This window comes from Astatotilapia calliptera, chromosome 11, assembly GCF_964374335.1.
Source record: "Astatotilapia calliptera chromosome 11, fAstCal68.1, whole genome shotgun sequence".
NCBI lineage: Eukaryota > Metazoa > Chordata > Actinopteri > Cichliformes > Cichlidae > Astatotilapia > Astatotilapia calliptera.
The window spans coordinates 23,986,909-23,999,138 of NC_137432.1; the positions used below are offsets into that span (position 1 = coordinate 23,986,909).

Genomic DNA, 12,230 nt, shown 5'->3' on the forward strand with positions numbered 1-12,230 from the left:
AACGCTTAGAAACGACAAGAAGGGGGGGGAAAAAATCACCCGGAGAACTCCTTTGGAACATTAGTCAGTGGGAGAGCTGCTGTGCTTCGTGTTTCTCATTTTTCCTCCACTGAACTCTCCTCACAAGGTTAGAGGAGCATGTAACTGAAACAAGTGGAGCCCTCGGTGATTTCAGCATTCTGTCTCCCCCATCTGTGCCTACATTCTCTGCTACAGATAGGGACATTTTGATAATTACATATAATTATAATTTCTGTGGGAGACAGATCTGCCTCTGTCTATTATTGCCAACACCTCCAACACAATAACTTCACACATTTACATATTTCTCCACAAAAGTGATATTCTTTCAACATCGGAGACAAATCAGGAATAATTTTACTTAGAGAGACATGTCACACGGAGAAGCAATGTGCCATTCACTTCATATCTAATTAGCGACACAGTTGAGTGACACGGGCAACATTTTGTGCCTACAAGCTGAAGGCAGAGCACTTAAAATCATGACATTTGCCTCATTTGTGCAATGTATTTTACAGGCTGGGAGTCGTTTCTTTGCTTTATGATTACTCCCAATTTTCAGTGCTTGCGGTCTTCTAGCACTTAACCAGAGCCATTCTCATTATCACCCACAGCCCAGTCACAGTAACGGTCCGTGCCAGGCGAGTACTGAGCACAATAATCCAGCCATAGAAAAGACTGAGATAAAGTACACAGTGTATCTATAGATGTGATGGGTGCCGAGAACAGGCTAACGTGGAGATAATGCGGTACTCTATAGAAACTAGGCCACACTAATGGACAGTATTTATCAGTGGTGCAGTCATTTATTTCCATTTAATTGTTTACTATGGCAAAAAGTGCCGAATATATAAAAACAAAATAGATTTAATATCTTTTTCCTTTTTTTTCCCCCCCAGAAAGGATTTGCTTACAGGTTAAACAAGTGCCATTTCTGAATGTACGTAGTGCCAGGCTGTAAAAGGAATGAAGAGAACAGATAAACTTGTTTACATTTAACAAAAAACTGGCCATAGTCTATTCTTTAAGTGCCATCAGCGCAGGAATGTACAGGAATGCCATATTCTATTAAAAATACTTGCTCCTAACTTTGTGGTTGCAAAGCGTAATTTCACCCCTGGTAGTAAATGAGATGTTTGTTCTTTTGTTCAGTAGGGCATGTAGGATGAGGCATTAAGGACTAAAAGCATGAAGATTGTTTTCAATCTGTGCTTTTTACAAAACTGCATCCATTTGAGTGTTCTCGAATCGAGAGGGGTTTTTAGAGGGCAAGAGATGAAGTCATTACACTTTCAGAGCTCCCTTCTAACAGGAAATTAAAAACATTTTAATACCATTATCACCAATTATTGAAACTTACAAAAACATTTTGATACTGTTTGTACAGTTTTTTTATTTTTATTGTTCCCGACCTTTTCTATTATTATAACACCTTATAAATACGAACAACACAAAAAATTTCAGATTTCATCAGCCAGCATTAGTGAATGAAACTCCAGTACCCAGTACATGCTGAATGCATCACATGCCATTTTAGTGGGTTAAACTGCAGAAGCGGATACACCGTTGCAACTGCATTGACTCAATAAAAAAAAAATAGATGTCTTAGTCATGTAAAAATGCCGCCCACCACCAATCTCCGAGTCCTCGCTGTCTCCCTCCTCTCCCTCCTCACTGCCCCTCTTGCTACCGTCGTGGAGGCCTCTCCGTCCCCACCTCCTCAGCACCTAGACCGATCAGGGAGACCGTTCACGGAGGAGCCTGACACTGGTTCCAGCTCCTCGCTCATACTCCTCGCCATCCAGGCCAACCTCAGGCCAGCTGCTCTCCAAGGAAGGACAAAAACTCCAGAAACGCTCCCAGAAACCGCAGAGGAAGTTCTAGAGACTCCTCCGAGACCCCTGCCCCAGGTAATGTTCCCCAAGAATGTAACTTCAGCAGAGGCCCTCGCACCTCCTCTAGGTGCAGCCCAGGTGGCACCTGTAATGGATGTATGGGTGGATGGATGCAGAGGATATTACGATGTAATGGGACACTTTGACAGCGCTTTCAACTGTTCCAAGGACACATTCATCTATTGCTGCGGAACCTGCCACTACCGCTTCTGCTGTCCAGACCGAAGTCGCCAACTGGACCAGGACAACTGTAACAACTACGACTCTCCGGACTGGGCCAAGCCACAGACGGAGCCCATGATTACACCAGATGACTTAGGTGACCCAGACTTTGATCCACTGAAGCAGCAAAGCCACAACACGGGCTTTGTCATCGGTGGCGTGGTTGTGTTTATGGTGGCTGTCGCAGTAGGCATCAAGGTGGTCTTCAACAAGGTGCAACAGGAAGCCAACCAAAGGGACCTGAACATGCCCAGGTGAGGCTTACACGTTTTTGTTTTTTTTTTAATTTCATCACACCTCATTGCTGAATTCAGTACTTCATTTTGATGTATGAATATTGTAATGAAATTAGGTTTTCAGGACTCCATAAATGGCCTACATTCATCATTCTGGGCCCAGAAAAATGTTATTAGTCATCAGCTGAAACATATTTGATCTTCATCGAGTGACTGCTGCGGAAATCGTGGCTGTTTTGATTTCCTCTTGGCTTTCTTATCTCATATATGGGCCGTCGTCTTGGCAATAAAGATGGGTCTTTTGGTGTTTTTACTAGTTGCATCAGTCATGGAAGATGACAGTTGTAGACCAAAACGAAGTGTTGGTTGATCCCCTCAGGGAAGCCCTGCATGTTATTTTGGTTTCACATTTTCCATATTTATTCATCATTGTACTTAAATTAACCGCACAGTTAACTGGTGATTATAACCGGTGTAAACCCTAATGTCCGACCACAAGATTAACATTCACATTTATTTATATTTAAGCATTCATCCTCACATAGATGGCTGATATGTTGCTTATTTGCAATCCAAAAACAGCATTCATGGGAGGAAGAATTTAGTGCCTATACCCTGTTGCCATTTTTATCTCATGTTTCCTTTATTGCTTTTTTTATGGCATCTTTAGAGCTCTGGTGGACATGTTGCGGCACCAGTCGAGCCCAGTCCAGCAGGATGAGAGAAACAACAGCGTGGCTCTGGCTGTAGGAGATGGCCAGGGGACACTGGGGAGACCGCCGAAAAATCTCTACGCCCCCGGGCTGCCCAGCAAAGACAACAGATGTGAGAGTCTAGGGCTCGTAGCGCGTTAGTGAATAGCACGATCAGAGGTGCACTTTTGTAACAGCATCCTCTCTTTATGCAGAGGCACTTTGTGCTCGTCACGTCTGTAAATGGATGCAGCTTTTTTTTTCTGTGTTCCTCCATCAAGATGTCTTTATGAGAGAGAATAAATTAAGAATTTTCAGTAGTGATGTGCTAAAAAATGAATCTTTAACCTCGGTAATTTCTCTGCGAGGGCCATGGTCATTTATAAATGATTCTTTTGGGGTCCTCTGTGTCTCTAATTCTCCACTTCAATATTAAAGTAGTTAATTGCACAAGAATGTGGAGATGGGTGCTTATGTGATCATGTGAAAATGAATTGATTTAGGTAGATACGCACGTAAAGTTTCCTTATTCCTTTTAGTTGAAGACACCGCTCAACTGCCTGACATCCATTTTGTGAGCTGATTACTTCATGTTCTTTTCACTTACAGTGGGCAATTTGCAACACAATTTCATCCACTCATCAGGCTCCAGTCCCAAGCACACTGCAACTATCGGTAAGGCAGCTGATGAAAGCCGGGCTCCCATGTAAATTGCATGTAATCACTTGGATGCTTCATTTACTTCATTCAGCTTCGTTTGGAGCTCAAAAGTAGACTCATTCATTTCAACAATAATAATGATTATCATATTTTTGGTTGCTTGTGTTAGTGCTGAAAGCAAGTTCAAATCTGTCGCTTTCAGTGAATGTTAGAAGATGCACACTCTGCTATGTGCATCGCGCTATATCCAGAGGAGCAAATCTCATTTAACACACCGTCGTCTTCTCCCTTTGGTCTCTGCAGAACGCACACCTCGGATGAACAATGCTCAGCTGGCAGCTGGAGGCACCCTGCTCTCCAGTAAGCACAACAACACCAAATCGCAGCCTTCCTTCCACCACTCCCTGCACAACCTGGCCCAGCTGCCGCCCTCGTACGAGAGCGCCACCAAGCCTGAGCTCAACAGATACTCCTCACTCAAACGGCTCGGTGAGTATCGCGCTTTTCCAGGAATGAGACATGTTCCGTCTAAGCTGCGCTCCCCTTATGCTGCTTTTTCTGCAGCTGTTTCGTAAGTGCTGAAGCAGAGCGACACTCTTGACACGGGTGCTGTGAAATGCACGATGCATCATTATGTGCTCATGCTATTTACTGTGGTGATAAACAATTCAGAGAACTTTTGTTTGGCTTGCAGAGAAAGGTCTTGACGAGTACTCATCTGGGTACTGCACCACCAAGCGCCGGCCTCACACAGCCCAGCCGGCCCTGCAGTCGTCTCAGCACCACCTCCACTGGGGTGGAGACTACACCCTCAGCGGGCGAGGGACCCTCCCCAGACATGCGGCTCGGCCCTGGATCCCACCGCCACCTTCTGGCATGCCTGCTTCACCCACTCCCAATCCTTACCCTTTGGATCCCCCAGAGCCCCAGCACAACCCCAACTACGACACTCTCTCCAAGCCTCCGAGAAAAGTTAAGTCCACCGACCAGCTGCTCAACATGGGTGATGTCCCTGGAAACACCGGGACTCTGTCCCGGCTCTCCAAGAACCAGCAACACCAGTACTACAAAGCCATGGCTGCCTCCAATAAGAACTCCAACACGCAGACGCTCACCAGGAAGACCCAGGACAGGCAGGACAGGCAGGAGAGACAGGACAGGCAGGACAGGCAGGAGAGACAGGAGAGACAGGAACGGCTGCTCATGTCCCCAGACCATTTGGAGGAGAGGATGGGCGTTGGTGGGATGGGTGTTGTAGATCCGTACGCCCACACGGGAAGCGGGATCGTCCCCACCCTGCCTCGCCAGCAGAAGGCCCAGTCCCAGCAGAACGTCTGTGCAACGCCTTCCCTCGACCGGCACCACATGATCAAGATGAACTCTCATCCCACGTCCGGACGGGAGCAGGAGAGGACCACGCCTATGACGGGGCACATGAGCGGGGGCATGGGCTGGGCTGGGGAGGGGCCCGGAACCGGAGTAGTCATGGGAACGGGAACACTAGGAGGCCACAGCGCCCGGAGGATGGCTTTCGCAGCAAAACGGCAGAACACAATTGAGCAGCTACATTTCATTCCCGGAGGGGGCGGTGGGGGGTCAGCAGGGAGCGGGGGAGGAGGCAGTCAGGGGATCAGGACGGGGAGTAAAAATGAGGTGACGGTGTGAGGTCAGTGCCTAATGTAGAGTTTAGATTAAAGGGACAGGAATATATCACCCTTCTGCATTTAACTATTAGACATTCAGCTACAAGAAATACAACTAGAAGTATAAAGTATTGTAACAGTATAATGTGTTTAGGCTATTCAAATTAGTGTTATCTTGTAATTAAATAGCTTAAATATGACTTACTTATAAAAACTAAAAATTAGGTAGGGGACATCTGTTCCAGTTATGTGATAGCCTACATCAGCCATATTTTGTATCTGAATTTGCCGCATTGCCATATACAGAGGTGCCATTACTTGTAGAAGGACTGACTGGGAGGGTGAAATAAAACCAACAGAAATGCCGTTCATACTTTAGTTTTTATATATTTTTTTCAAAAAGTACTCAGGAGCCATATTAGATAGGAAACCAGATGATATTAATGAAAAAACAGGGTAAAGGAAGCGGAGGCCTGTGTGGAATATCCTGTCACAGAATTTCAAAGAACTGAGCCAACTACCTGGACTGCCACTCCGCTCGGTCCTCACCGACGAAGATTTATTAAACTGACTCTCAGATGAGGAGCCCGGTGGACCGGACGAGGCTGAATGATGAACTGTGCGCCTGTTGAACTCTTCTGCACCGACCTCGTGCTGACTTAGTGAGACAGAACTGATTTTTTCTTTCTTGCTTCCTGTATAACCTAGAGGACAAGACGGGCTCTGTTTCTGAGCGACACGCAGCAGTCTGACACAACGCCACCACCCGACAGGAACTGAGGACGTATCCACATTACTGATCTGATTCCATGGGTTGCCTACTTTTCCATGTGACCTTAGATTAAACCTCCAGAGGAACTCACAATCTCATTACTGTTACACTACGGGAGCGTAAGCTGATATAAGATTATGGGTGAGTTTTTCTCAATGTTTTCATCTATAGATCAGGACCTACCTGTTTGAAAAAAATAAAAACAACGGGCTACCAAATATTATAGAGCCATCAGTCACGGCGTTCCAAAAATTCTTGACATACACATACAAAATCAAGAGATAAAAGAACAGACGTATGTGTTCAGTTTACCAATAAAGAGGCAACTCGCTCTAACGAAGAGCAGAGGCTTCTCCACAGAGCACAAACGATAGACCATGACGCAGAGGTTGCACTTACACAACTGTCCTTACAAGCCATTTATGGAGATACAAAGAAAATCCCACACAGGAAGCTGGTCTGACAATCACCATTTAATTATTATCACCAGGTGACAAGTTATTAAAAAGTCAGCAACATTTTGTACAGACAGAAGGATTGGCTTCAGAGCAAGCCGAAACCCTCAGAGTCAAGAGCGAGGGCGACCTGAGGTCCTCTCCTGAGCGGCTCCAGTGTGCCATACAAGAGACTCGGATGGTTAGGAAGCCCTTCCCATCTTCAAGACAAAGACCTTGCTGTATCATAACGCACTTCAGCCAGTATGAAAAAAAAAAACAGAAACGGAAAAAAAAAAATCTTCATCAATAACAACGCTTTTCAATACTAAGGGCTATCCTATATACTGTAGTATGTGATATCTGTGGTCCATATAAAATGCTATCTCTTTCTATTGATTTTGTGTTGATATTGTCATGATGTATTAAGTATTAATGTGTACAAAAAAACAAGAGAAATTTAAGCACAGTTCAACGAGAATCAGAGACTAAACTTTGCACAAATCTAGCCCCTGATATTTGCACCAGATACAAGCACACTTTGTATCGTGTCCTCAAGGTTTACATTCTGTACAAGCACGGCTGAACGTGTGACCAATCAATGGAAGGTATTATACTGAGAGAGGATTTTCTTTTTTCTTTTGCTTTTTTTAAACAGAAATCGTCGGTAATAACGCCGATCAAAGAACGAACTTGCACCGGCTTTCTTTTCTTTTTTCTTTTTCTTTGTGTTCAGTCATGTGGAAAAGCTACAGAGATGAAATGCTGATAAACAGAAACACATTTGGACAATCTTCCTACACACAGTGCTAAATGTAGTTGTTATGAATATGATGGAGTGTTATTATTAATAATTATTATAACTGTTATGGTTATTATTAACAATTATCTTACGATGTGATGTTCTTTTACTTGGTGGGATTTAAGTGTTTATTGTTTTTAGATAACTAGCATTCTCGCGACTAGTTGGTTTTTCATACATCTGGTCATAAACTCGAGTTTTTAAGACATTCCAAATCTTGATGCATGCCAGCTCCATTTCATTGAGAGGCATTTTTACAGGATGCCTGGATTTTAGGGTCATTGATGCCTTTATGGCCATTTTTCCAGCTGTATGTACTGTGCCTAGACATCGGCCTTATGACTTCTTGATCTTAAGTGATTACTTAGGTTTCCACTCTGGTATTGAATAATCTGCAGCCTTCTAAACGTACGCGTAGATGACGGTGAGGGATAGATGAGTTTGGGATGGGCCAGAAGTGATTTTAACATCACACGCAGTCTGCTGTCTCCTCTGCGGCAGCCTGCCCCAGTAACTTAAAAATGGGTTGTACACGCTGAACCCATGATGCCATAATGTATGTATGTATCGAATGAATGTTTATTACACAGGTTGGAGACAAAACAGGCGTCTAATGGAAACCTGATTGCTTTGAGTGCAGTGTCTTTTTCAGGGAAATAGGACAGGTGACATACAGTAGTGTTAGACTTTTTTAATAGAGCCACAAAAGGTCTGTAGCAAAGTCTGTAATATCTCACAAGCCATATCCATCGAAGCTCATTATCACAATTTTATAAATGGTTAACCTAATTTGTGCAAGTATTGTATTTTGTATAGCTAGTACAATCAGAATATTTTAAGTGATCTCTTCGGCATTAATTTGAAGATTCAGAAAAATTCTGTGTTAGTATTTAATGATCTGTACAGTGCCAAACTCATAACATTTTGTTGTCTTTTTATCGTCACACCCTCCTAGATGGCCACAGGGGTTATTTACTTTTTTCACAGAGGAGAGCGAATAGACAGCCAAGTGAAGCTGAAAAGCTCCTTTTCAGAAGGAAATGAATGAATATGGTGTGTGTTTTTAGCCATTATGAATTCATTTAGAGTGCGGATTCTTTAATGGCCATCTGAAGCGGACAGGGACAGTGTCCAGTATTGGGGGAAAAAAAACAATTCATGGATTAATTTTGACGCCTATAAATTTCGAAACGACCCTTTTGTTATTGTTTAATGCATTGATCCCCTTGGATACGACAGTGACTTACAAAGAATTTGTATAATAAAGTTGGTGGGAAAAAAAACTGTGATTCTTTTCTTGCGTTAATGCTCGTCTTTTCAACTCTTCTGTCTGGGTGAATTCAGGACTTCACCTGCACCATACTTTAAAGTGCTTCCCAACTTTTTCTTTTGTCATTAAATCATAAGAAAAAAAAAAACTCCATTCCCAGTCATCTCAGCATGGGACATGTTAAAGATGAGCAGCATTCAGTTTCCTTGTAAATACATTAACACCGTAAACCGAGTTATCAGCATCGCACTTGGGTTTCAAATGATACTTTATTAATCCCCGAGGTAAACATTGTTCCTCTGCATTTCAAAGCACTTCATAATACCTACAAACACCCTCGAGTGCCTGTTTTCTCAAACCTATTTAAGACTTAGCAATATATCACATTGACGTGTGTGCTCACTGGGTGCACAATGAAATCATATCTAAGCCAAGGTGTGAATAATGAGCTCTGTAGTTTAGATAAACGAGCTACTTTTCAGTTGTTTTCAGAGCTCTTACCTGCACGAACGTCTTAATAGTGCAATATAAAAACAGTCTCCGACGATGAAAATGTCAAGTGTGTTATTATCATAAACAATATCTGCTCTGACATATTTACAGTATAATATTGGACTATATATTATATAACTGCGACAGATTATTGTTTCTCACGTAAAATCTGCATGTAACTAGTAACCTGATCAAATCTAGTGGAGTAGAAATAAAACACTGCTATGGAAGCTTGCTTCTGTCACTGAAGTGTATTTATTTATTGATTTGTAACAATCTGTGAGTCAAACTTTTAGGATAATAACCAGATCTGACACCAGTGGCTTGCTCAGCATCAGTATGTTAATAAATATGGGTTATCATAACAGTAATCATAAGGCAAACTGGTGTTTTATAAGGAGTCAAACTAAAAGCGCCTCCTATATTTGGAAAAAAAAGGCCCTTTTAGTGTTCAGTAGGTTAGTGAGCACACAGACTGGTTGTATAATAAAATCCCATATCATCTGCCTGTGAGATGTTATATAAGTTGCAGTATGGCTATGCAGTGCTACTGGGAGCGGACAACTGCACTTTTAAATAAAATGAAAAAGGTGGAATTGTTTTCGTATAATTTACAGCTCGAGATCGTCTGGGCTGCAAAGTTATATCACTGCTGGACGTGCTGGATTCCTATGGTGAAACAAGGGCTCCGCAGCTCATATTTAAAACCTCCTGTGAATACATTTATTGCACTGAGATGTATGAAGGGGCAGATAACAGCCACCGTGCTGACACAGAAATAATTCTTGCAGGGGCTACTCAAGAGGGCACAAAAATGATTATGTTTGATTTAAGCACTATCTGCCTCTGATGCGTCAGAGTCGTAGTTTGCACATTTCACCACCAGGAGGTTCAGTGGCTCCAGGATGAGCTGTGCAAGAAGGCTTTGCTCAGACTGTAACTCACCCTTAAAGCTATTTCTGTTGCTTTACACGGGACTGACAAAAACAAAACACAGAACATAATATCATCTGACTGTTTGTAGATATCAGTAAATGCACTGCCCAAACTGTCCAACGCCTCTCAAAACTCATATTAACACACCATAAACAAGTACCTGTGAAAAGGTTTGAACACTGTGACTCACTCATTTTTCTTCCTTTATTTTTACTGTTTCCAAAAACAGTTACATGTGCATATTAGGTATGCAGGAATGAAAAGAAACAAAAATATGTTTCATATTTTGTTTACATCTTCAAAGTTTCAAAGTCACTACTGTTTGTCTTTATCAGTTTTTTCACATTTGGCTATGTCTGCTTCAGATCATCACCTGGAGGCTTTGCAGGTGTTGAAAGCATTCCCACTGGTGGCTTTTCAGGTGCCATTCAATTAATTCCAAAGCATCTCAGCTAGTTTTAGGTCACATGACTGTAGAGGTCATCTCATGGGCCACCCAATCACTGTTCATGGTCAAACAGACCTTGTAGAGCCTGCACGTGTGATCTGAATCACTCTATTTAAAAGATATTTAAATTATAGTTCCACTCCTTCAAAATTTAGTGAGAAAACTACTCATACAGATATTTTCTGTTTCCATTGTTCTTTATGTCCAGTCCTCTTGTTGCTTGTCCCAAGCAATTCTCTTAATTGCTCTCCTTCAGCAGTAGTTTCTGTGGAGCAATTTATCTCTAATTCACGCAAAGAGTTGATGCTGATGTGGTTTTCCTACTTCAGCACTGGGAACCATTGATGTGGGATCTAATCTGAGGTGGTGTTAATTGGTGACTTCTCAGGTTGGTAACTCTAATGAGCTTTGCTGCTCCAACAGACTCAACAGCTCTTGCTCTTCTTCCTCTTTGATGGGGAGATTCACATAAAAGACAGTTTCTTCACAGCGGTTGATGGTTTTTGCAACTGCGATCGAAACTTGCAGAGTTAAAAAATAGATTCTCTTTACTAAGCTGAGTCATAATACGGACTTCTACAGTACTCACATGACGACATTTACTGTATATGAGCTCTATCTCAGCACAGCACACCTGATGATCTCGAATACACAAAGATGGCAAGAAAAAGATAACCTGAAAACACATCCAATAATGTCTGAAGCTAACTACAGTGCATTTTGTAGCACTATGTACTGTAGTGTATTCTGTGACATATGTCAACCTGAGTCATTTCAGTTTTAATCTGCACTGCAACAGCAAACATTGTAAAAACAGTAAAAAATATATATTGTTTCCTATAAATGATGAGAAGTTAACGAGGAGCTAGATAAATTTACATTAATATCTAAACTGCAAACACTGATCATAAGAGATTCTTTGCTCAGTTTTAACCACACTGGTTAAAACTGTTAAAACCCAGAGAGGCGTGAAATTACTCACCCCTCTTGTGACTTGGATAACTGAATCAATTGAAAAGAATAATAAAATGATTATTTAGTCTGAGGATGTGCTTCCTAAGTCACTGTTTTGCACAGATTTGGTAACTACTAAACATTATTAAATAGCTTAGTTACCCCCGACCTATTGTTGGCAATCAAACACTGAACTGTGTTGTGCAGATTTGTTGTTGAGATAGAGGGAAAAAATGCCTTTAAGACGTATTTACTCAGTATACAGTCAGTTATTTGACTCTGCCAAGCTTACAGCTGCAGATCTATTAAACTGCAAGCTGACTGTATTGAATTACATTACATTTTAATTATATAGTGCCAAATCACAACAACAATTAACTCAAAATGCTTTATATTTTTAAGGTAAAGATGGTACAATAATACAATAAAATACAGAGACAACCCCAACAATCACATAATTCCTTATGAGCAAGTGCTTTGGCGACAATGGGATGGAAAAACTCACTTTTAACAGGAAGAAACCTCCAGCAGAGGAGTGTGTAAACACATAGTGAGTGAAGAAAGTGACTGAAGGAGAAACACTCATGGTGCATCATGGAAATCCCCCAGCAGCCTAGACCTATTTCAGCGTAACTAATGGAGGATTCAGGATCCAGCCCTAAATATATGCTTCATTAAAGAGGAAAGCTTTAAGCCTGATCTTAATAGTAGCAATAGTGTGGGGCCTGAAAGCTGAAGCTGAGTTCTACTTTT

At 42.0% G+C, this 12,230-nt stretch overlaps 1 protein-coding gene across 1 annotated transcript; it reads left to right on the forward strand.

Moving 5' to 3' along the window:
- Positions 1–569: 569 nt before the first annotated feature.
- Positions 570–5,529, forward strand: shisa7a (shisa family member 7a). The gene is made up of 5 exons (XM_026185298.2): positions 570–2,392; positions 3,045–3,199; positions 3,676–3,741; positions 4,030–4,215; positions 4,421–5,529. The coding sequence occupies exons 1-5, from the start codon at positions 1,641–1,643 to the stop codon at positions 5,389–5,391; spliced, it is 2,130 nt and encodes a 709-aa protein (XP_026041083.1). The 5' UTR covers positions 570–1,640; the 3' UTR covers positions 5,392–5,529.
- The last annotated feature ends 6,701 nt before the right edge of the window (positions 5,530–12,230 follow it).